At 36.2% G+C, this 26,469-nt stretch overlaps 1 protein-coding gene across 3 annotated transcripts in view; it reads left to right on the top strand.

The window, feature by feature from the left end:
- Nucleotides 1-26,469, top strand: part of AHI1 (Abelson helper integration site 1) — an 84,892-nt gene that overhangs the window by 24,409 nt on the left and 34,014 nt on the right. For all 3 annotated transcript variants that reach the window (XM_041424022.1, XM_041424023.1, XM_041424021.1), the window contains exons 15-19: nt 442-560; nt 3,170-3,300; nt 4,625-4,765; nt 6,616-6,818; nt 14,390-14,507. In XM_041424022.1, the coding sequence (XP_041279956.1) occupies nt 442-560; nt 3,170-3,300; nt 4,625-4,765; nt 6,616-6,818; nt 14,390-14,507 (712 nt within the window). The remainder of the gene's footprint in view (nt 1-441; nt 561-3,169; nt 3,301-4,624; nt 4,766-6,615; nt 6,819-14,389; nt 14,508-26,469) is intronic.

Raw genomic sequence — 26,469 nt, 5'->3', positions numbered from 1 at the left:
CCCTTGCAAGTAAGGATTTTCTAGGAGTCTGTGATTCTAAATACATAAAACATGAAAATACTTCAGGTTTGATAGCACTGTTTTAACAGGTAAATGCTTTGTTCTGTAGAGACAAAAATAAAATGGACCAGAGGCTTTAAAAAACACATTTGTTCATACCTTAGAACCCTAATGTTAAGTCAGCATTTCCATCATCAGCTTAATTTTTTTAGAAATTCAGAAATTTAAAAATTCAGTCACAACAAAATCTGCCTCGTGGTTGTAAAACATTGATGTCTAGGATGTAATGCCTTAGTACTGGACCAAACTTTTTCCTTAATCAAATAAAATGAATTGAGTAGAAAAATAGTAATGCAAGAGAAAAATGGGCAATAATGTGTCAAAATATGAGTTTTAAACCACAAAGTTATATAATTTTCTTTATTTTCCATTCTTCTGTAGGAAATAAAAGAAAATGATATTAAAGGAACACCTGTAAATCATTTGGAAGTGCATCCGAATGGAAGGCGTTTATTAATCCATGCCAAAGACAGTACCCTGAGAATTATGGATCTCAGAATGTTGGTATTTTTGGTGACACATGTGTATTTCCTTTATGTTTTAAAATTTACATGGGGTAATAAATTCTGCAAAGGTATTAGTTGTGTAGCTGGAGAGAAAAAAGATGTCCTGATAATCAAGGATAGAAATGTTAGGGTTAGGAAATTATTTCGAAACACAACTGTGTTACATTTTGGGTGATATTGAGTAAGTCTTTGGGTGATATTGACTAAGTATTTTAGAACAGAATATCTAAAATTTCCTAGATTACTTGGGAGCCTAAAGTGGCATGGAGAATACAATGTTAAGTCTTCTAAAGATGCTACTCAGAGCTGTATACAGTTGGATTTTTAATATCTTGATGGATGAAGATTTTACAATTTTTGTGAGCAACATGTTCTAGTGTTCATTCATCCTCAAAATAAAAGACTTTTTTCTTATTTTTAAACAGAATTAGCTATATTTCAATTTATGTCAATTCCCTCTTGTACTTTCATTGGGTGGGAGTGAGCAGAGTCTCTCACCAATCACTTACATATGTTGATAAGATGCACTTAAACATTATGTTTTAGAAAGTCACATTAAAGATATGAACAACTTTTCTAAAATGTTTCATCCATAATTTTGCAGGTTTCTTTCCACCCCTCACCTCACAGAAAATCACTGGAAGTATTTAAAAATTGTGTAGATGTGGCCCTTAGGTATATTGTTTAGTAGTGGATGGGACAGTGCTTGTTAAGAGTTGGACTTAATGATCTTGAAGGTCATTTTGAAACTGAGCAATTCTGTTATTGAGTGTTTGAACTCGCTGAGGACTCTACTGTATTATGGTGCACGTTTCTCTTTTTCTGTAAATGATAAATTATAATGACCATGCTGGAAACTGAACTATCCACTCAATCAAAGCATGAAATTGCTGGATTAAGAGAGGGAACCTGTAGTTTTTTAGGCAGTGTTCTGTTGCTCCTCTTACTAAAACGTGAAGAGAGTTTTAGTTTGAGAGGGAAAGATGGGTATGCATATTAATCTTTAAGAAAGGCTTTAACGTGGGGTGCAATTTCATAATTATTTTAAGCAAATTTATCCATAGGACGTATCATCTCCTGCAATCTCCCACACCTTTGGCCGTGTATTCCTAGCATTTCTTTTTTATCATTTCTAGAGGTCTTTTGATGAAGGGTAAGTCAGATCAGTGAGCTGATCCGACTAAAAATTAGCCTACAAATACAAATGATTAATTTTCATTTTAATCAAATCTCTGGTCAAATTTATCTGATAGCTGCCCAAACACTAGAGAAGAAATGAGGGAGAGCCTGGGAAAATAAGGGTGGAGGTGGAGAGGACACCACCAGGACTGCTACTTTGACCACAGCCCACAGTTACATTGACTTTTAAGTCTATCAATAAACCACAGGGTCAGATACCAAGCAGTGATAATTTTACACGTCAGCATTAACTGTTCATTCCCTGCATGAGAAAAGAGGGGGTGGAGGTCACAGATGAACACCATTCACTTTGATTGACAGCTGGTTGCTCTTAACTTTCCTCTTTCAACTTGCTTTTTTGATCTTTTTGGATAATGCGGCTGTCCTGTCACTTAGGTATGTGATCAGGGATTTGGTTTTAGTTCAGCCCTCTCCTTAGGGTTTCATATGAAGGTTTGTTTTACATCTTGCAGGGCTCTTCTGATGACTTCTCAGAGATACTATCTTTCTTATTCATACAGCTAAAACTCTAATATGGACTTGCTGTGGGATCATCTAGGGTATATTTATTTGGAATATTGTTTAAAATAATTTTCCTGTAATATTAAATGCACTGCACTTCTCCCAGCATACCTCCATTGTTTTTGCAGTAACAAATATGAAATAATGCTGTCCTTGAGGGCTGTGGTAGCTTATTGCTGTTCTTCTTGCCTTAAATTCTGCATTGTAGTACTGCTGCTGGGTTAGTGTCCATGTTGAACTTTGATACCTTTTTCCAGGCTATGCCTCTTACAAGCTGATTTATCCTCTTTCCATCCTTTTGTGGATTCTCTCCTACTTGATGCTGACAGATTTTGGTAGTAGATCATTATTACTGTGCTGACAAATAGTGTTTCACTGAAAAAAGATTAGGATACTTAAGTTCAAAAATAATATCGAACACATTAATAGTAAATCAGCATTTGTGTCTGAAATTTGTTGATTCTACTGCTGCTTTTCTGACCAAGGAGACATTAGTCTGAAGAGAGCTACTGCTTAGGTTTAATCATTCAAGCTCAAGAGCCATAATGAAAGCTTTTCTAACAGAGCTTGGTGTAATAGTGCTAATTTCCCTGTTTTTTTGCAAAGCCCAGGATCAAGATAGTTCAAATTACTGCATCTCTATCTGTTGTCTAGATCTGAGGGTTTCCTTTTTCTTCTGAAAGACAAGGATGTACATTTTTATCTATACTGTCAGGTGCATTATGAAGGTTAAGGAAAATAAAGGGTAAATAAGTACTTCACTCTACAAAAAGTGTGTGCTTGCATATCTATTTGGGATGCAAGGTGTGCTGATTTTTCTGAGAAATAGAGGGGGAACTGACAGTTAAGAAGTTAAATTGTCTATCCTGAATATATCTTCTATATTTGCAAACTTTCTTTAGCTTGGCGGCAAAGAAATATGTAGGTGCCACAAATTACAGAGAAAAGATTCACAGCACCTTAACACCGTGTGGTACATTCCTGTTTTCAGGAAGTGAAGATGGAAAGGCTTATGTTTGGAATCCAGAAACAGGTAACTAATTATTTTATGGGCTTAAGCCACATTGTCAAAGCTGAGGGGGAAAGGATTTTTTAAGGTTTATTGAAACACTTTTGATATGGAATAAAACTTGGTAAGACGTTCTTAAATTCTGAAGCTTTAACTCCGCCTTCTAAATAGCTGTTATTAATCTCTGAGATTTAATTCTCTAGAGGAAATTAGTAGAGGTAACATTTGTAATATCCAGCATGACTGGAGCACCTGAGGCTCAGCTTTTGGTGTGCTGCAGCACTTTACATGTGATGAGGATCTTAAGATGGAATGAGGCTCTTAAGATGGAATGCACAAAAAATGTTTTAGGTCAGGTAAATTTTTTCTGTTTCTCAGATTTGAGAATCAGGTTCTTGTGCAGAACCACTTCATCTCTGCAGTGGGTGGTCAGAGACTGAATATTTTTCTGTGTGTGGTATATAAGATTTTACTGTGAATTAGTCCCCAAGCCAAGGAGTTTCAAAATAGCTACCAAAATCTTTCTGAAAAAATGTGACAAAAATGTAGGGTAGAGTTTCTTGTACAGGAGGTAAAAGAGATGAAAATAAGAGCAGGAAGTAGCAGAATACCGTCTTGGATTTGATGACGTTATATTCTATCTGTAATTGTAATTTATGTAGTATTTAAAATAAAAAAAGTAAATATTTTGAAACTGGCAGATAACTAATAGTTCTGTTGTGAATTTCTTTCCGTGTTTCCAACTATGTTAGCTTGCATCTCTGCCTCTACATAATTTGCCTGAAAACTTTTTAAAAATTATAAAACTAAAAGGAAGGAGGAACTTTGTTACTAATATGTTTTTATTGGATTTTGACTTCTGTTTACACACTGTATTTGCATCTATAGTGCCATCAGCTGAAGACCTAATTTTATTTATATTTTTAAATAATTCTCTCCTCAACTTTCACTCCTGTTATCAGTATTATATAGCTGAAATCTACAAGTAAGATGGCTATCTTTGTACAATGCAAGCACAAACAAATACTGTGGAACGCCACCTTTCCAGAACGTGCTTATCAGAACGAGAGAACTCATCTAACCTGGTGCATCCTCCTCTGGCATTTCCTGCAGCTATTGCAACAGCACTAACTTTTCTGACTTACTGAATAACTTAAAAGCATGCAATATTTCCTTTGTCTTATGCCAAAATACAACTTTTCAATCAGGAAATTGACTGAAGAATGTTTATTTACAGTGGCAAACAGTAAATTTGCAGTAATACAAAATTTAACCAACTGTTATTGTGCTGTATTGAATGTTTCAAATATTTTTCCATGGCATTAATACACTTACTTCACTTCTGCAGGAGATCAGGTGGCCATATATTCTGATCTCTCCTTCACATCTCCACTTCGTGATGTTGCCTTTCATCCACATGAACACATGGTGTCTTTTTGTGCCTTTGGTCAAAACCATCCAATCCTTGTATACATTTATGATTATAAAGGTACAGTACAAATTTTCTTGATACTTACCTGTAAGTATTTTATTTTTAGAAGCAATTTATTAGTTTTTGTACTTCTTTTGAGAGGAAAAGAAATCAGTCCTTTGTTGATAATGCATATCTTTTTTTCTGGGAGATACCAAAACTGAATTGAACATGATCCTGCACTACCTGTTCTATGTGATGCTGCTTTAAGCAAAGGTTTTGGCCTAGCCAAAATCACCAGAAGTCCCTCAATTTTTTTTTGTGTTTCATACTGTATGATTTTTGCAGCATTTTATCATATATAGGCAGCATTATACAAAAGCTCTTTTAGCAATATCAAAGTAGATTATGGATCCAGAAAATACAATTTGGAAAACTAATTAGTAGCTTGATTGGAGTCTGAGTAGTTTGTGCTAGCTATGTTACAAAATAATGTTGAGGAGCTGTATAGAAATGAAAGAGTGCATAGACTTCTGATACATAGCTGTTATAGCTGTGATGTCATTATGTCAGAGATATGTTTATTCCCCATGTTATATTGAAGAGAAGATAGTAATAAATGCTAACTTAGAATTTTTGGTATACAAAATAAAATTCAGATTGTCCTTCACAGGTTTTTTTGATAGTTGTGTTCAATTAAGGACGTTTTCATCTAGAGAGTTAATGTGTTAATATGAATTATGCAGTAATTTTTTAATATTAATTATGTTTGCAAGGGACACGGGCCTGTAAAACTAATCCTGTCTTTATGTACTGGCTTTTAAAGTAGCATGTAGTAGTAGCATTACTCATATAAAATCTCAGTGTAGGTTATTTGTTGAATTGGTTGACTTTTACAGGAACATTAATGGAATGACTTTGCAATAGGTATTGAGTGCTATACTCAATTAAGTAGGATATTGGCATTTTAGAAAACCATGAAAGTTTTTGGGGTGAAGAGTTTCTTCAGAATTTTTTGTTGAGCATACAGTGAGTCTTAAAAAACTTAACATAGCAGTTTGAAATATATATAGTGTGCATATGCATATAGAGACCACACAGCACAGTCGTAGTTATTTGTGTCTTCTGACTGCTTAACTGCTGACAGTAAGGCTTTGCATAGGTTGTGGTCTTTTTTTGTATTGTTCCTAACTATCTTTATGATCTTTTTTGGTTAAAAGCACTCTTTTTGCTTTCAGAAAATAGTCATACTGCCACAGTGTTGAAAGAGTTAATAGTACAGTAATAATAATTTTAGTCTCTGACTAAAATGCTAATTTTTAAGACTCTGACAGCGTGTGTTTTAGATACACCAACAGTTTCATTAATATCATGGGCAGAACTTCCATAAAGAATTCTTTCAACCTTTATTGGCTTGAAACCATAGTACAAAAAATTGCAAAAGTCAACTTCTCAGTCAGTGTGTCCTGTGCCTGTCTGTCAACTTATGAAATATTGCTCAGGCATCATAAACTCACTTGAACTAGGCTGGAAAAAATGTGAAATGTCACCAACTTGAACTCAGTGCATGCTTTACAACTTTATTGCCTTTGAAAAATTCCTTTCTCTTCCTACTCTTTCCCCCCACCCAATACCATATTTCTGCATGAGGAACACTATTGTTTATAAGCAATACAAAAATACCAGTTCTGTATGAGAGATTACTAAACACAAATAACTGAACTGAGATATTGTGATCAGAAGAGTTAGGGGGAAAATGAAGTAGTAAGGGGAAAATTTCATGTCATTTTCAGGTTTTCCCTATAGCACTGTTGGTACAGATATTTGACTGACAACATGGCTGGCAAAATGACTGTGATCCTTCAATTTTTTTTCCCCATGGCAATGTAGGGCTTCACCTGAGACATTAATATTGGTTATTTCTACAGTTGCTCAACAGGAAGCTGAACTTGTAAGAGATCTCAGTTCATCACTTACCACAGCTGCACCAAGAGGGCCACACTTCATTAGCAGTTTTTCTGAAATTCCTGTACAAAAAACCTCAGTGATGTCTCCCGCAGATCAGTTTGTCAATGCTGCAAGAGCATCAATGAGAATGCAGAAGGTGAAACAAAAACTTGATTCTGTTATGGTAAGTCAAATTTAATTAATTTCAGAAGTGTATAGTCTTTCCATATTCTGGAACTGGTATACTTAAAAAACACATATGTGTTGTCATGGCATCTGGTCTTTAGAAGTGAATACATCTCTCACTTATACTAATGCAGGTGTAAATAGCTCTTAAGAAAAGAACAATCATAAAAAACTTAATTCCATTTTTCAAGTACTGATGACAAGGGATTTTTTTTGTGCTAGTGCCCATTGCTGTTTGTCCATTTATGTGAAGTCAGGGATCCATAGATCATTATGGTTGAGATTCCTATCCACCTTAAAAATTGTATGTGGCATAAATGCTAGGGGTTTTAGGGAGCTGCAGGGCAGGGAGGAGAGCATGTCCTGTGCTGGGCACAGCTGTTTAAAGCCAGCTCATTGAAGGGCAATATGGACCCACTGCACAACTGAACCAAACAGAATATGGCACCTCTGAGAAAACAAACTTAAAAAAGGTCAGAACCTACTAGAGACAGGAAACACCACAGCAGAGGAGAAATGCAAAAGAAAAATTGGTTAAAAGCACTCTTCACTTGTGTCAGGGGGCACAAGTGAAGATACAGGAGGAGGGATGCGATGAGTCATGTGAAATGAGATGTAAAAAGACACAGAAGGAGGCAGGAAAATGATGCAAGAGACACAAAACAACACATAAATGGAAATACTAGGGAAATAACAGAGTAGGCTTGAAGGGAAAGACAGGAGATACACGAGGACATGCAAAAGAAAACACAGATGATGGTACATCTCCAAACGTGTTGCAAACAATGGAAGAATCCATGCTGGACAGGTACAATCCCCAAGGATGTTGTCTGGTGGAGGATCCCATACTAAAGCAGTTGAAAAGAGCAAGAAAAAAAGAGTCAAAAAGAGCAAGTCACTATGCACTAGTCTTACTCTACTGCCCCACCCTTCCATTGCCTTTCCAAAGGGACTGAGTATAATGTAATGTCAAAACCAAGGAGACTGGGGGTTAGAAAGGAGAGAAAAGAGGTGCCTGAAGTGGAGACAGACAAAGAGGGATGAAAAGTGTTTTCTTTGGTTGGGTGTTTAACTCTTTGTCTTGTTTCTCAATACTCAAATCGGTAATTAAAGCTTTTGTAATTGGCAATAAATTTAATTAAGTTAAATTCCCCAACTTGAGACAATTTTGCATGCAACAAGGATGCAGAGTGTTCCTGAATAGCACTGTGAAGTTATAATTACTTTTCACAATGACATGAACCGCATTTTAGTTTGCATTTGCTGTTTTTCATTTTGAAGTACCTTTGAGTGCATGTAGTTTTTTTAAATGTAATTTTAGGTTTTGTCTGCATTAATAAGTAGTGAATCACAAAAGAAGCAGATGAGTAGATGAAAGCGGTTGTTGCTGGGGTTGCTGTAACTACTGTCATCATGCTTTAGGGGTTTTACTTTGGATTAGATTTAGTCTGGTTCCTTGGCTTTGGCATCCCCATTAGACCTGAACTTTGAAACTGTCTGGAAGAAAGCTATCCCACAGACCTTCACACAGACCACAGATTTCTGAACTGTGAACTCCCAGTGAACCCCTTCATGAAACACCACACGGTAGCTCTCATGGGTAACAGTAGTATGCTGCTTCTACCTTTCATTTACGTGTGGCCTGTCACAAGGAAGCAAACATTGTTTCTACCTTCTGCTCATTCTGTTCTGCTCACCTACAAAGTGAGTGCTGATGTTGTCAAGTTGTTCATCAGAGAAAGGCACAACATGGAGAGAATGGAGCATGTAGCCGTATGTCTGGGACAAGTACTCCAGGAAGATACTCCAGGATATGTTTTTACTGTTCTGGATATCTGGCCATAGGAAGAAAAAGATGGGGTTAGAGAATTTATGAGAGCCTTTGTCATTGCAACTATTTACTCCCAGATTAACCAGCGGTTCTGGACTGTGGAAGACAAATCTGTAGATGCTTTAGCAGAAGCATCTACAAGTTCTATATTACTGTGTGACTAGATGAAATAGATAGCCTACAACTGTGTTTGAAAGAATAACTTTCAGCTACTGGAGTTTTGTAACCCTAGATTTCCATTGACTAGTTTGGGATGAGTAAGTCCACTGTGAGCAGAGTAATGATCAGTGCTTTTGACAGCATCCTCCAAGCCCTCTACTGATGTGGGAGATGTCAAAAAGTTAATCTGAGCCTTCTCCCTGTGTGAGTTTCCAAACAGTACAGGATGGAGGTTGAAAGAATGCACGTCCAGTTTGATATCTGTCACATAGCAGTAGTGATTGTAAACACTGAGAGTGCTTCATTGCAGGACTTTATCAACCACTGGGATATGGGGGAGGAGGTTTCTTTGAAAGGAGTCTTGATGCTAATCTTTTCAGTGATCCAACATGAGACTCAGGGGACAGCGGTAGATACTTTTCAAGCAGGCATGGGATAGTTTTTTTCATGTGGCTGCTGTACTGCTTGCCTGATTTATCACATTTTGGACAGCCCCAGAATAAAATATACAACATTAAAATTGCTTCTAATTTGTAATTGGGAATTAGTTTTTAATGTGTGTGCAATTCCCTTTCTCATGTGAAAAATGATGTGTGTATGTAAGTGCAGGCTTTGCTGGAAGGCTTATTAGAATGCACACTCACATGAATGGTTTGCTAAAGTGTTTGTCAAAGTAGAACTCTTAAAAGTTGCCACTCAGCCACATGTGTGAGAATGTGCTAATATTTCTGGGAACAGACAAGCGAAGTGGAGAAAGTCAACTTTACGAAACCACATGTAGGGTGGCTTGCTGGCCTGTGGTTGAGTTGGAACATTAGAAATCCAGATGAGAACACAGGTGTTACCTTGTATGTATTTCACAGAATCATAGAATATGTTGAATTGGAAGGAACCCTCAGAGATCAAGTCCAACTCCTGGTACTGCACAGCACCAACCCTGAGTTCACATCACATGGCTAAGAGCATTGTTCAAACACTTCTTGAACTCTGTCAGGCTGGTGCTGTGAACACTTCCTTGGGGAGCCTGTTCCAGTGCCCAAACACCCTCTGAGTGAAAAAAGTTTTCCTGATATTGAGCCTAAACTTCCCCTGACACAACTTCAGGCCATTCCCTTGGGCCCTGTCACTGGTCACCACAGAGTGCAGTGCCTGCCCCTTCTCTTGCCCTCATGAGGAAGCTGTGACTGCAGTGAGGTCTCCCCTTCTCAGTCTGAACAGACCAAGTGACCTCAGATACTCCTGGCACAGCTTCCCCTCCCAGCCCTTCACCATCTCTGTTTCTGTCCTTTAGACACTCTCTAATAGTTTAATGTCTTTCTTACGTTGCGGCAGCTGAAACTGCGCAAGGCACTCGAGGTGAGGCAGCCCCGGTGCAGAGTAATCCTGGTCTTTGGGTCATGTTTGCATGCCCTTGTCACAGACACGTAGGCAATGCGATGTTGGGACAGGCATGGTGGCAGCATACCTTGTACACCTGGCCTAAGGTCACAGCTGGAATCGTGTTTTATGAGACAAAGGTGCTGAAACACACAAACAGCAAATCTGCCAAGGTGGGGGTCTCTGGTTTTCACATGTGTCAACTTAACAGCATAGCTACTGGATTTATAACTTCAAAGTGTAGGGTTTAGAATTCTGTGACTTAGATACAGAATTGGAAAATGTGATATCAATACATTAAAGTTTGGGTTAAGCTAGATAGAGAATACTTTGATCCTGTATAAGCTTGTGTTCTTTGTCTTATGACCCATGCCTCCTTTCTAGGTCCCATTAGAACCAATATTTTTTTTTTTTTGTTTTTCTTCTTTTTACCTAAACATGAACCTTAACAAATGATAGATAGATTAAGCTTCTTCTCTTCTGTAGCATTGCCATTCTTAGCCCAGAAATTAGAACCAAGAGTTGACTATTGTGCTAAAGCTTTAGCAATTCACAAAAGTTAAGACCTTTTGATACAAAAGGTAAAAATTAGTTTTTGTATGAAACCAGAGTGCAGAATTAGCTTCTGTACCACACAGAGAAATTACAGGGTAGTGAATATTGGCAGCAGTTATTATTTCTCTCTACCTCAAGAAACTAATACTAATGTGTGATTCTGTTAATGGAGGATTCTGATAGGAAAACATTTAACTCATCTCTGGCTCTTGGAAGTGCTCATAAGAGTTTTTCATTCAATTACTATTTATGTTTTTTTTTTTTTTTAATTTCCCTTCCATCTAGCAGTAAAAAACCAGTTTATAACTATCCCTAGCAAGGGGATGATATATGTTGTGTAGGGAGAGAAGAGCGTTCTTTGAAGATGTAATATTCTAGATCTAAAATTGGGCTTTTCGATGTCTGACCCCTTTGTAGCCCTTACAAATAGCATCTCTATATATTCTGTAGTACTAGTCTTGGAATCAGTTACATGTTGGCTGCTTTATCTCTCAATATATGCTTTTGCCACCTTGTCAAGTCTTAGACCATTCTATTTTTTGTCTCATGCAATTCACTTTTAATGTGAAAACTAGTTTCAGTGAAAGTGTGTATTTGCATAATTTGCATAGAGCTGCCCTAACACAGAAAAGAAAATGCAAATCATCTTTCTTTAAGCCTGGCAAAAATTATGTAGGTATCTTTATTGTGATGGAAACAATAAGAATGTTTTGATTCTTAGTTTTACTCAATTCACAGAAGTAGTAAACCGTGTCTTTGATAAAGCTGTGGTTTATGCATGGAGAAAGCAGAGCCTGTTGTGAAAAATAAGTAAATTCATGGTTGGCTCTCTTAGCCAACTTTGCTCATTGTTGTAAAGGTATTTAGCAATGATTTCCACATTCATTTAAAAAAAAAAAAAAAGTAATTTTGTTCTGTGAATAGTCTTATGTCTGCCTGTTGTAGGAGCATTAATAATTTTTCATAGAATAATGTATTTCACCTGGAAGCAGTTGTGCTTGAATCACAATTCCTCACTTATTAGGTGAGTGTTTCCCATTTCTGTTACAGCGTTGTGCCTTTTTTCCCTCCTTGGGCCTCTCAGAGACTTAAATAATACATAAGAGCTATTGGCAGAAAGGTCATTAAAACTCTGGTTTTGTCTCTGCTTTGGGTGGGCAGTCTTTTATAGCTCACCTGAATTCATCTTCACTGCCATCAAGGGGAGGAGTGAATCACTTCCTGTAAGACTACTTAAAACTTAATTTTTAATATATTTTATTAAAAAGGTTTTCATCATGTTTTTAAGGCCTTGGACAGGAAGGAATTATTCTAGTGGAAATTAGGCTGCATTTTAGAACAGGTGATTTTCTTAAATCCTCAGGGCTGCACATTCAGTCCTCTCTTCTGTGTGTCTTGTTGCATTTGATTTCAAAGTGTGCTATTTGGCATGTATAGTGAGAGCGTTTGCGTAACACATCAGGAAAGTAAAGAGAAGTGAATTAAGTGTTGTACAGGAACAATTTACACAGAGTTCCAAATCTCTTATATAATTTGTTCTAGGACAGAATGAAGACAAGCTTAGCTTCATAACTCTTCTTTCCAGGATGAACTAGGGAAGCATCTATTAAGTGTTAGTTTTCAATAGTTTGCTCTGTCCTGTTTAGCTTGATTTCCAAAGGCTGGTATATTCAACCTGTCTTCATTTCCTGATATTATCTGCAATCTAATTTTTGATAGCAAATTTGAAAGAGACTTCCATTAAAATATTTGACTGCAAAGCCTCTGTCTTGTGGTATAGTGTGCACTAGCAAGAAATTCATGCAAAGGGGAGATCTTCTCATTTATCTAGGGAAAAAGGCTCTCCATAGAGTTTACAGTAGATTAAATAAGATGAAACACTGGGAAGCTGAGATCAAAACATTTGCAGAACAGATTATTTTTTCTGTGTTTGAGTAAATATGTAAGCTAATAGCTTTTCACCATTCTTTTGTATTAGAGAAAACTTTATATTATTGAAGCTTATTTGCTTGCATATGTAAATGTAAGAAAAACAGATTGATTTATTGTTGCAGTTGTTCAGAAAACAGACCTCCATTCTGATCACATTTCCCAGCTACTGTTCACTAGCATTCATTTAAATTTGTACACTGTAGTAAAATCTAGCTGGTTTAATGCTTTTTAAAAATTATGTTCAATGATTAATCTGATTTTCTGTCTTACTTTTCTGTCAGCTTTGGAGTATAGTCATTACAATCGTGCACTTTTGCTGCAAGATTCCTTGTTAGTCAAAGATAATATTTGCTGTAAACTTTCCACATTAGAATGAAATCCATATTCCTGCACAAAAACCAGACACATTAAGATGAAGGTCAGGTGTAGTGGTGCAGAGCAGTTGGTGGCAGATACCCTCTGGCCCAGTCAAGTAATTCAACACACATTTTTATGCTATATTACCTGCATTTCAGTACATCTGCCAATACCCAAATATTATGCGTTATTGAACTGAAAAATATTTATTGAATTGCAGGAATTATAGTTCTATAAAATATTTCTTTTTTGAGATAGTAAAACCAAAGTGAATCGGTGATTGTCTCCTTTCTTTAAACAGAATTTACCAGCCAGTAGTTTGAAAATTTGCAAAATATCACTGGCCCGTCACTGAAGTTTAAAGTTCTGATCTAGAGTTTACTGGGGCCAAAGGTAGTGTTCTACTGATTGGGAGATTTTAGTTGGATTGAGTGACCATATGCTTTTATTCTATATGATGAAATAGGCTTGACTTTTGAAAGGGTCAGGAATTATGTTATTTTATGTTAATAACTCTCAAGAATTTTAGCATATTAATAGCTTGCTTGAGGAAGGTTGCAAATATTTTATTTAAGTCCTGTTTTTCTTCTGCTTTGGCTTTGGTGTATTAACGCAGTGAAAATATACTTAACAACCAATAAAATTCTCAATTGGATCAACCAGAAACTTAAGATCATTAATTTTTTTTTCATCGACTGTGTTGGATAATATGACAAGAGTAAAATTTGGGAAGGACTTTTGCTTTTTAATAACTCTATATATATCAAGAAAGTCCATAGGAAAACAGATTTTAACTACATTATCTTTGTTTCTATGGAGATTAGGACTGGAACTATATTATGTGTCATTTGCAAGTAGGAAGTGCCTGGGATTTCAGTGTTTATTGCTTTACAGAAATCAGTTCTGTGCTAGGATTGGTTTAAGATTTTTTTTTTCTGTAGTGCTGAGTATCTCTTCATGGATGTAGTGTAGTTTGAGTACTCAAAAATGAGAAATTATTTTAATATATTTGTAAGTTTATGAGCATATGCACGTCTTCCTATTTTTATACACTAAGATGCAACAAAATGCTGGTTCAGACAATTCTGTTTCATTGTTTGCACTGCTTGAGAGTTAGTGTCCATATATAAACACACAATTCAGTTTATTGCTGTGCCAGTAATTTTTCCAAGTCTGTATATCCAAATACTAAGAAGAAATAGATATTTAAGTTGTTAGTCATCATCGACTTGAGTTTTAATTTTTTTCCTGGAGTTTAATAGTTATTTACAGTAAGCAAATATTGCTCTTATAGCTATTGCATCAGTAAGTGACCCAGGAAATTACACTTCACTTTCTGATTTGTCTTCCTATTACAGGCAAACTCCAATCTTTTGCTTCCTGCACCATCATCTCTGTCACCACACTCCAGGCTAAGACTGCCGGGTACTCTGGGTATTCCACTGAAACCTCTGTATTCTTTCACTGCTGAAAGTGGTAAGTTTCTTTATTTCTTCATTCTTTGTAGGGAAGGGGTGATAACTTCTATGAGGATTTTTTTATTTTCTGCCTTTTAAAATTTTGGTGTGCAGCTCTTTCAGGGACTAACCCAGTTTTGTTATATGCGATATTGTTTTTTAAGTCCAGTGTGATACAGTCCAATGCTAATGCATGTTTCTTCATAAAATTTTTCTTTCTTTAAGCTGTACACCTATTTATTAGTGCTGTAAGTTCATAGAAGAGGATGAGATTGCCAGCTTTTCTTAATTTAATATTTTGGTAATATTTTAATGCTTACTGAAATATCTTAAACATGGGCACTCAAAAAGAATAGAATTTGAAAGCATTTACACTACTACAGAACCTTAGTGCTTTGTAGTCTATTTGCAGTTGTTTTTAATCTATTTTTAGATTTTTCTTTCCCTAAATATACAAAGTAGAGTCTGAGAAAAAAGTAAGTAATGCAATTATGTACATTTGTGATGCTTACTTTGCTAATAATATCTGTTTCATTGATAATCACAGTATTTAATAATAAAATTTATAATTTCATGCCACTTTTTCTGGGCACCTGTAAAATAAGACAGAAAATTGGCACCTCAATTTCAAAGTGTTTTTGTTTTGTATCCTTGAGAAGAGTAAAAAGAATTCCAGAGGGAGGGTGGAATATATAATGAAATAAAAACACGTAATAGAGATTTAAAATGTAGATAGTAAAGATAGGAATAATCTCTGTAATTATACAGAATTATCTCCTAAAGGCAGGCAATTTTTTTCGCAAATGAAGTTATGATTACTTTTTCTGAGCAGCTGGGGAAATGGTCCTTAGCATGGTCTAAAAGACAGACCACTGGTCTCAGAATCACTCTTAGTCACTAATTCACAATGCAAATGGCCATACACCAATTAACTTCAGTCTTTTTATTTTCTACCTAAACAAAAGAGCTTGGAGCCATAATAATATTAATCTGTTACTCAGCGGATGCATGTTATTTCCACAGTGTGTAAATCTTACAGAGGCAGTAGAATGCATATGCTTACATATTGTGAATACTTAAAGTAAGTGGACTAACCCTTTAAAGAACATTAACATATGCTTTTAAGTTGTTCTACATGGCTGTTCCTAGTATTGCTCAAACCAAGGAATTTTATCTTCTTGAATTTTACTCTATGCAGAAGCACAGATAAAAGTGTTGATGGAGACTTCCTAAATAGCATGAACATAGGTGTATGTCACAGCTGTGTATGAACACTCTCAGTGTTCTTGTTTCCAAAGCTGACCGATACTTCCAAGATGATCCACAGGTACAGGATCCTAGTATAAATATTTAGGGAAGAATAGTAAAATAGGAAATATCGTAAAGAAGAAGCTATGAGAACAGGAAGATTTTTAAGGGAAGGCAACCATAAAAATGCTAATGGGCCACAATTGAAATAGATTTTTCTGTAAGAAAATGTTTTAAAATTGTGAATTACTTCTCTGTTGTTTTGTGGGCCTCCAAGTTGTTCTATTGTGGTAGACTTGTTTTCAGTGAAACACGAAAAAGATTTACTTATCTATTTCATCAATTCCCATTGGTTATGAACTGTGAAGATAAGTGCTGGTGTTTGTAGTGCCTAACTGCCAGGTAAATTTTTGCCTTTGAATAATAGAAAATCTGTACATAAACATTTCTATTGATTTATTGATAGTGCTGTGAGGACAGAACCTTTATTTTCTGTGTTGGTTTTATATACAAAATATATTTTCATTTTGTACTAATGGGGATGTTGCATTGTTAACAATTGCCTATACTGGAGATCCAGCAGATGGTTACATATTCCTGAAGGTTATGTTGACATTTCGGTTCTGTCACCTTTTACTGTGCATTTTGTGCTTCTTAAAGCAAAGTGCAGAATTCCCATTTACATGTGTAAACCTCTGTTAGCAGTGTATTTACCACATAAAAGGTGCATGTGCATGCTCTAATAGTTTCATAAGGTGGTAGCTGATACCTTGTAGTATGGACAGTGTAGCAGCCTGAATATATGCAGCCCTTTCTTTTTAAAATACAGTTTAATTGTCTCAGTCTTGCCTGAGGTAGGAGACAGTGGAAAAACAGTGTTTCCATCTATGTGCTATATGGGCAGTAGCAGTAATACAGCAGATCTTTCCTGGTGTTTAAATCTTTTCGTATCCAGATACATTTGCAGAATTAGCTGTTTGTGACTTTCTAATATTATACTTCAAATAAAAGTAAGATTCACTGCTATGATGTTAAATATGTGTGTTCATTTTAACAAATGGGTTCTGTATACCGTGACATATCATGTGTTTTGGCTTTTCTTCAAGTGCATAATTTCAGATTTATAGGCTTTAACAAAGCCCCAGTCTTATTCTGCTATTTATTATTTATTTATTTCCCCGCTTCCCTCAAGATCAGTTAGCTCATGGATGCTGAGGCAGGACTGCCTTTGTTTCCAGCCAGTTTGCTCTAAATTAAGTAATTAATTGTTTAATCATCTAATAGAGAGCTTCAGTATCTTTCTCAATGACAGAATATTCTTTATGTGAGATGAGTAAAGACAAGATCATGATATTATTGACCATGGAGGCCAACCCTCCTCCTTAAAGTGGATTTGCCTAGAGCTCAGAACTGTATCCATTTGGGTTTTGAATATCTTTGAGGATGGAAACTCCAAAACCTCTGTGGACAACCTATTACAATATTTGACTGTTCTCACAGGAAAGAATTTTTAATTATCTTTAAATTGTATTTTGTGTATTTCAGTCTGCTGAAATACTTGGGATTGTTTCTCCCCTAGTTCAGGACTTGGCATTTCCTCTGGTTGAACTTCAAGAGGTTCTTGTTGGCCCATTTGTGTGCCTTGTCAGGGTGCCTCTGAATGGCAGCATGTTCCTCTGCTGTATCAGATCCTCCTCCCAGATTTTTGTCATCTGCAAATTCATTGAGGGTGCACTCAGTGCTGTCATCCAGGTCATTAATGGAGAAGTTCAAGTGTGGACACCAGTATCAACCTGTGGAGTGCACCACTGGTCTAAAGTCTCCAGTTAGATTTCATGTCAGTGGACCTCTAAACTCTCCAGCTCAGCCAACTTCCAGTCTGCTGCACTGTCTGTTTTACACAGTGCACACTTGAGCTGTTTGCCTGTGGGAATGTCATGGGGGACAGTGTTGAAAGTCTTGCCAAATTCAAGGTTAACAACATCTACTGCTTTCCCATTGATTCTGCGCAGCGCTGTGCAAGAGATAGTCAAGAGCATGGTTAGAATTACCAGAAAAACATAATGAATTTTGCCAAATAGTAATTAGCAAATAAGTGCCACAAAGCAGGTACAATACATGGATCCATTTATTTTTTGTTATGTATAAAGCACTTCATTAGAGACATTTAATCAGATTTAACAGAATTAGAGAAAATGTGTGTTATGTGCCCTCCTCTCACAAAGATTGTTTTAAATTTGAAGGAAAAGCATGGAACTTAGGTTTTCTTACTGTCTGTCATGATAGCCTGTTTGCTGAAATTTTTCATCAGGATTGTGACTCTTTACCACATGAGGATAATTTTTGTGTCTGCCTCAGTATAATTGTAGCTGTACTCATAACAATGTCAGTAATTTGAAAAGTTTGCTAGATGTTTGTCTTTGGAGAAAGTCATCCCCTTTGAGTTTTACGTTTGTAGTTTAGATTCACAAAGTCCTATGGGTGTTTAGTACTGTAAGGAGTCTGTCCCTAAAGGTATGTAATATTTAAGGTTGCTGAACTTTTTTTCTTCTTCGTTTGTTTTCCTTTCTTTTTTTTTTTTCTGTTTTTTCTTTCTTTTTTTTTCTTTTTTTTTTTTTTCTTTCTTTTTTTCCTTCCTTGCTAACACAATTTGATTAAGATCTGTCTTTGATAGTCAGAATTGAGGTTTTACCTTGCCTGTGCTGTACGGCTCTCGCTACACTTACGCTTAGTGCTAGTTTTATCATACCTGGCCTGCAGTGCTGTTCTGCAGCACTGCACTGTAGCGTTATCCAGAACTTTGTCTTAAACAATCCTGTCTCTTTCTTCTCATATGCTCCTCTTTCATAACTTCTTCCAGGATGACCCATTTCCTAGCTGTTATTTTTTTAACAAATAGGTAAGTAGCAAAAACTTCAGATTTTCAATTGCTCATTCTGGCTGACAGACATTAAAATCCCTTCTGGTTTTGTTTGCCTTTCCTCCTTAAGACTATGAGCATCTTTGGACAGTGAAATCACCTTCCTGTGAGACACTGTTTTGGAGGTCTGTGGCATGCCATGAAAGAAATATCCGGCATCTTTGGGCTTTATTCAACAGTGATTCTTCAGTAACTACCATTATGTTCAGGACATGCTTTGTAAAATAAGTTTTAGATTTCAAGTCATTGTAATTAATGGTGACCCTAATTGTTAATTATCTGGGAGATTGAAGCTTGACTATAAATACTACACAGATCTGTTCACTGAAATTTGGACTTCAGTAAAACCAGTTAATTAAACTTGCTCTTAAAAATTAATTACGTATGTGCTAGAAACGTGATGGTTCTTGTATCTTTAAAGAAAATCTCAAAAACAAAAAAACATTTTGGCAGGGTTGAGAACAATTAGAAATTTTCTCTCCATTAACACAACTGACAGTCAAAGGTGTTTTTAACCTATATAAAGAGAAAGGTTCAAAGCACTCTTTATTGCTCTCTAAAAAAATTAACAAAACTGACTTCACATTTAAGTCCTCTGTTACATTTGATGGACTATTTAAAACTGCTTCTTTCAGGATCAAAAAAATGGTGAAATAGATTTCTACATCAAAGATATCAGAAATATTAATGCATCAGTTAAATGTTCTTAAAATACCATTTTTATTCCTGGGGTTTTTTTTTAGAATCAGAAAAAGGACGTACAATTTTGCTACACCAAGTAGCAAAATTCACATTGTGCAGAGGTGTTGCAGAAATACATGTCAAAAGTTGCAGTCTGATATGTATGTTAAATCAATCATTTATTTCCCCCCCTCCCCAGTATTTCATTTCATTTCTCCCCAACTCTGTAATATCTATCCTTTGGTATTGCAAAACCCTGAAGGAATTGGATGGACTTGTTTGGGTTTTTTGGTGGGTATATGCCTTTCACACAATGTTGTGCCACTCAAGGAAGAATGTCTGCAGAAAGCTTGTTCAGTGTGGTCTTATTCTTTTTGTCTCTTACTGAGAAACTCTTAGGGGAAAGAAGACTTACACAAACTGTAATTGTAGATGTTTCAAATGAACAACCTAATTCAATTTCATTATCCTAATAACTTATTTTTTTCTAATTTGAGAATAATCATCAACAAAATATTCCAAAGAGATACTAAAAACCAACAGAGTGTATATTAACTGAAGAGTGCATGTATGTGTACTATATAGTCCAAGTACAAGATGAAATGCACTATATGTAGTATCTCTTGAAAGAGGTGATTGAAAGACATGAGATGACTAAAAGAAGCTGTGTGGTACAGGTGGCAGCATTGCCATCTTCCCTGCACTACTGTGCTGAAAATATGTAATTTTGACCTTGGGTGGGAGAATATTTTTTATTTAGAGGGAGTGCCAGTGGGAGTGCCCATTGGAGTAATCCTGTTACTGGGATCCAATCCATGCAGGCAAGTTGAATGGCACACAGATCACTGAATACATAATATCTTTTTTTTAATCCTAGCATATTAGTGTTAATACTGTATTTTAATAAATCATATTTTAACATAGGAGTGAAATGTCTTCTATCCACTTCTTAAGAGAAATCTCTAAAGAGTGTGTAAAAGACTTCTTGCCAAGAATATCAACATAAGAAAAGAACTCAATTTTGTTTTGAAAGAATATTGGGTATATCTGTTCCCTGTTGAATTGTAATGTATGCTGCCTCATTAGCTCGCCCAGCAGCTTCATTTAGATTTGCTGTGGTGGTGAAAGCAATTAAGCCTGCAGGGCTGCACAGATCAGAGCTATGGAAATGGTGTAGCAATTTGGCATAATGTCTAAGTTCCATTGACATTTTTCTTTTTATTCCCACATCTTCTTAAAGTTGAGGCAGAAACATGTTATGGTGTAGAGAACCAAATACACACCTAAAAGTGGTACAGAACCCACACTATTAGTTAGAAGTGGTTTGGGTGTAGTACAATCTGCTGTAGGTAATGATACAAAACTAATTTTACTTTATTTTATTTAGGAAAAAACTTACAAAAGGGAAATGGGTAATGTATAATAATTTCACAAAGTTTCTCAATTTCATTATATTGATGAGTCTGCTGGGTTTTTTTTTTTTTTTTTGTTATTGATAAAATAATGAAGTGATGTTATGAGCCTGTGCAAAATAGTTTAGTAGTCTTTTCATGGTTTGCCTGATCTGTTTATCTTTTCTGTTTATTCTTACTACTACAACTCCCTCCTTCTTCTACAGAGGGAGAAATGCAAGTTCCCCCTTCACTAAGGGATATTCCTAATGGCCTTGATGTGATCAGGCAGTCCAGTGGGTGAAACATGTTTTGATTAGCAGTCCGCTGCCCATGGAGTCTGGAACTGGACAGAAGTGCAGAGCACTTTCAGTATGTGCTATAGAGGTGCTGCCAGCATAGGAAGTGATACATGAGAATAAATGCTTGTGGAGTGGTTAGCTTCCTGCAAGCTGCAATCTGCTGCTAGTAGATTATGTCATGTGTTTGAAAAAGGGGAATGTGCATCAAGATGAAAGAATTAAGTGTCTGGTACTCTCACTTTACAGTTATTTTTCTATGGTCTTGCGCAGTTTGCTGTCTTCCTGCTCTGTCACATATCTGAAGAACTAATTCTGCCTGACACACTTTTCAGAAATTGATACTTTAAAAAATTCTCAAGAGAACTGTTCTTATATTTTTATGGGGATGGATTTTTTAAAATGTGATCCTTTTCATTTAATTCTTTTAGAGGGACACTGATGCCAAAAATTTAAGAATTTTGCCTAGTATTTTTTTTTACATTCCTAAATGTAGAAATGTGAGTTGCTTTCTGTTATTGCAAGAAATATCTTATTGCTACTTTGAAGAATTCTCACATTTTCTGTAATTTGTAGGATGTAATTGATTTGAACTCTGTGGCTGGATCAAGTATGTGTGTTTTCTTTCTTTTGGAAACTGAATTACTTAAACATCTCCACCATCACTTGATAACAATAGATAGCAATAATGATAGCAATAATGCAGAACACTAGCACTTTCTAAGTGAGTAAACTTGACTTATTTTAGTCCCTTGGTTTTTGAGCATATTATTTTGTTGTGGGATTTTTTCCTCCTATTAACCAAAGATAAATATACCTTTATAGTCATTATAAGCCTTTGTTTTAACTAAAGATTACTGCATAGTCACTGAGAATTTATTATAATGAATTAAGTTTTAGATCCATTTAGCAGATTTTCTCTTTATTTTTTAAAGGATGGTAGGAGAACTCAGTAGAGAGAAATCACCAGCTCAACACCACAGATCAGCTTTCAGCAAGTGTCAACTGATGTAATTACACTGATATTTGCTTAAAGTATTTTTACCTTAAGCAGAAGAGCATTAAGTCTAAAGTGCTTTTTTATATATGTCTGTTAATTTGAATGGGAACTTCCCTGGGGAAGAGGATCATTCATTTTAAGATATTCATATCTCTCACTTTGACTTAACGGAAATGTGTAAGAGAAGAGAGAAATAAAATAAACCTTTTTTTGTTATTATTTGCTTATAACGCTGTGGAAGAACTGACATTTTCTCAAAGTTAGTTTTCTCATAAAACAATAGGAACATCTGTCACAAGACGTTTGTTATTTTTGTGTACCTCCTTTTATAACCTATTTATAACCATTTACATTTTGAAGTAGGTGTGACTCAGTTTCTTCAGTGCAAATGGATTTAAAAGGCTCATGATGTTCCAGCTTACAGCTGACTCTGGCAGTAAATAAAGAGTATCACGACATCATGGCTTACAGGCAGCTCAGGCCATTCTGCAGGGGAAGAAACTTCTTCAGAGCTCTGTGACCCTGCTGTGCTGCCCACATCATTGGACAATGTCAGTTCTGGCTGAAGGCACAGATACAGGACCTTGTCTTACAGTAGAAGAGCTGGGTGTTTACATTTAAAAAATGAATAGTAAAAATGATTTTTTAGTTTGAAAACATGTATAAATAGATTCATCTAACCACAAAAATGTTCCAATAGAACAGTAAAGACACAGAAACATAACCATTAACATTAATGACAATCTAGTTCTTCTATTGTAAAAGGTTGCTTATTCAGCTTCTTCTATCTGATTGATAAGATGTTATAAATGTCAGAAGAGTTTATATTTTCTAGTTAAACTTGCTAAAATTGTTTATACTGAGATCAAAGATACACATATTCCTTTTTTATATGTTCTTTCTCATATTTCTTCTAGGTAAGTTAATTAAAATATTTCTCTAAAAATTACACTAAATACAGAGCACAATAACAGCAATCTTTGAAGATTCCAAAAACTTTATCTAAAGAACACCATTTATATTTACTTGAAATTGATGTATGTTAGGGTAATTACTGCTGAGCCTTCAGGCTAAAGGAAGTACTCTCAGCCAAATTATACAAGGGTGTGGATTAAATGAAGCATTACTCTCTGTTTGGCAGCAATGGATATAGATTGCAAAATCAGGGTGTGACGTCGTACTCTGGTAAGTCTCTGCCAAAAGAGATTTGGCCTAAGTGTGCCCTTACTTTCTCAGTTATGTGGATCCTAAAACAACTGAATCTAATTAATTCCTAAGTAGAGAGGTCCTGTTCACTGTTTTCACTCTGAGCTTGTCTGTAATTTTGGGCTATTGAGCCACGAGACACCAACATGCTTGAATGAAATTTCAGCTGGTCACAGAGAGGGAAACAGTCCTTCTGCCAAGGGCTGTGCAGTAAAGTGTCAGTTCTCTTGTCCAGCAGAAAGTTCACATCAGCAAGGATGCTGTCTGTATAGCAGTAAACATGAGTGAATAAAATGGGAAAATTGATCCCTGCTTGTATTGCTCCAATCCTTCTGTTCCTGTCATTTCCAGAGGAGCTGGGAGGACTATGGATGAGCCCCAGTGGCAGCCATGGTGCACAGGAGGGAGACAGCTCCATCTCCCAAGAGGAGACCAAAGTACTTTGACTTCATCGCTGGTTTTGACAAGTTAGCAAATCCTAAGTGCATCAAAAAATAAAAAAAAAATCTATGTTTTAAACATACATTATCCATCCCATTTTGGTACACATGCATGCTTTTTCAACTGCTTTAAAAAGCTTTTGCTAATTTTGTTGATAGTTTTTATGTGTGAAGCAATTAAATTTCCATGGATTCATATGCACCTTGTTACTCTTGTTGGTGAAGCACCAATTTCAGTGAGAGCAAACTTCCCTGACATGATTAATTCTATTAATGTAACACCTTTTAAGTTAACTTTGGATGTATGTGGTCTGTAATATGCTCTGCAGTAGGTTGTGGTACTGATGCACTTTGGTCATTGTAGTTTGATACGCATCATGTTGGTCCTGTAGAAACTACTGACGGAGGATGGTGGCTTGGGAAAGCATTAAGAAAGCAGAAGACAGGTGCAGAGAGGTGAGGGCTTCCATAGGTGTGTGAGTCAGACATTGCTGTTGTCACACAGTAGTTTGCTGTTGCATGCAGAGCTGGCCTCAATGTGCTGCCTTGATCCAGATGAAACGAGAGCTTCACTGGAGCCTGCATGCTCATCGTTACCTTGCTTTCGTGCTCACTGGAGGTTGCAAGGAACAGTGACTCATTCCTGGTTGGCCTCAAATGAAGCACTAGAATTCTCTTAAAACTCTGCTTCTGAAAACTTGTATTCGGTTGTTTTTTGCAACCTTATGGCATGCAGTGAAGGATTGCAGAGGTTCTTTTCTCATGTTTTCCTCTCACAATTAAGGTTCAGTTTCTTCAGTTTTTACTTCCTCAGGCAAAGAAAAAAGATTCAAGTGACAAATAGGCAAATTCAAAAAAACTCTTTCAGTATTTCCCCTGCTCACTTGACCCAGGGCTCTGTTCTGGCATGCTGGACAGTCCCTTTGCAGAAGGCTCTTACTCGACCATGTAACAGATAGTATTTGACACTCTGTGTCTCATCTAAAGATTGACTCCAGCGTACTTCATCCCCATATGATTCTAGATAGCCCATCCCCTTTTCCTGTCCTGTCAATCGCTACTCCAGCTGTCTATCTATGCTAGCTTTTGGTGCCTTGTTGATTGGGGTTCTTTACAGATTAGCTGAAGGGTGTTGCAGTGGCATATGTTGGTACAGGTCTTTCTGGAATCCTTTCAGAGCCTGACTGGTCAAAGGAAGCAGATGGCTGCAGCTAATATGCCGAATAATAACATACAGAAAATTGGAACTTCTTTCAAAATATGTGTTGAGCATCTTTTGGTATGACAAATTGCCTAGTAGCAATTTGAAATGTCGTGAGAATTCATTCTGCAAACTTCTGATTCTCCCTATGCACCTACAGAGCATAATAAGACTCACTTTGTGAGGTGTTGTATTTTCAGGTGAAGACCTTGAATAGCTTCCATTTTCCTACTCTTTGGATCTCTTTTTCATTAATGCATAATCACATTTAAGCAGAGTTCACCTCTGTAGTAAAAAAGGATGAGCCTATCCTTTAAGGGGGGTGGGGGGGGGCCAGTTTGTATCTGTCTCTATATCAAGAAAGTATCCATGAGGTGTGTCACTTCTTCTGCTTGTTCAGGAGAATGTTGTAACAGAGTTATTCATGCTGCTAGTTGAAGAACTTCTGTTGTGAGCCAGGCCCTAACTAAAACCAAGCAGGTGTTTCTTTCCTGTGAGAACGCCAAGCTTCTTGTTGGAATTTTTAATGTTCAGAATAATTTAAAACAAAAGTTATGAATATATATATTGATTAATTGGTGGCAGCTTTTCACCTTTTGTGTCCAGCAGTTCAATCTAATATAATCTATGTTCTGCCAAATTGTATTTGCTTCTGATTTGGCTGCTTCTGTATAAAAAACAGCAACAAGAGAAGAAGAAATACAGTTGTTCTACTGTTACTTGAAAGATTTGGGGTGTAGTGCCCACCTAATGCACGTCTGTAACATACCACATCGTGTGTACCTTGATAACAGTACTTTATTGGAAATTTGTTTTCCTTCTGGTACAGAACATAAAGAAAACTTCCATCTTTGTTTGCTACTCACACATGTAAAGGATCTTCAGCAGTTGAAACTGTGGTTTCAATTAAGATTCTTCCTGCAAATCAGCTTTTCTTACCAAAACAATTTTCAGAGTAAGTTCCAGTAATCCCTCAAAGAGAACAAGGTGTGTCCAGGGTTGTCTGTATCACCAGTTCTTGAGTTAATAATTGGCACGTAAATGTGTGCAAAAACCATCTAGGAAGGTTTACTGAATAAGGCTATTAAAACATATACTTTGAGATTTCCAAACTTAAGAGTGTTACTAGACAATTTTCTGTGGTTTTCAGTTATTTGGTCCTTTTGAAGAAGCAAATGTTTGTAGCAGTTGACGATGAACTCAGTTTTAAAGAAACTCAGGTATCATTCATAATGCATAGAAATGAGTGGTTCCTTTTAGAAAAGGCTATGGAGAAGAATTTCCTGTCCTTGAATATTCAGACCTTAATCACCTCCCTCTTACTGATCATTATGGAAACTTAGCACTTGCTACTTTTGTTTGGGTTTTGGTTTATTGGAGAAGCTGTATGAGCGTAGTCAGTAGGGATTTTAGCAGCAACTGGTAGTCAAACCAGAGGGGATGGGTCATATAATTAGGATTACGTGTTAAAGTACTGTAGATTTTAACAGTTTGGCACTACCTATGTGATGATGTGAAAAAGCTAGTATGGTATATTAAGCACTTATATTGTATTTCATGATACTGTAAAAGATATTTAGTCAAATGGTATTTCT

Source organism: Onychostruthus taczanowskii, unplaced genomic scaffold, assembly GCF_017590055.1.
Source record: "Onychostruthus taczanowskii isolate IOZ18803 unplaced genomic scaffold, ASM1759005v1 scaffold8, whole genome shotgun sequence".
NCBI lineage: Eukaryota > Metazoa > Chordata > Aves > Passeriformes > Passeridae > Onychostruthus > Onychostruthus taczanowskii.
The sequence above is the reverse complement of the archived record's forward strand: the minus strand, read 5'-3'. Positions and strand labels throughout refer to the sequence as shown.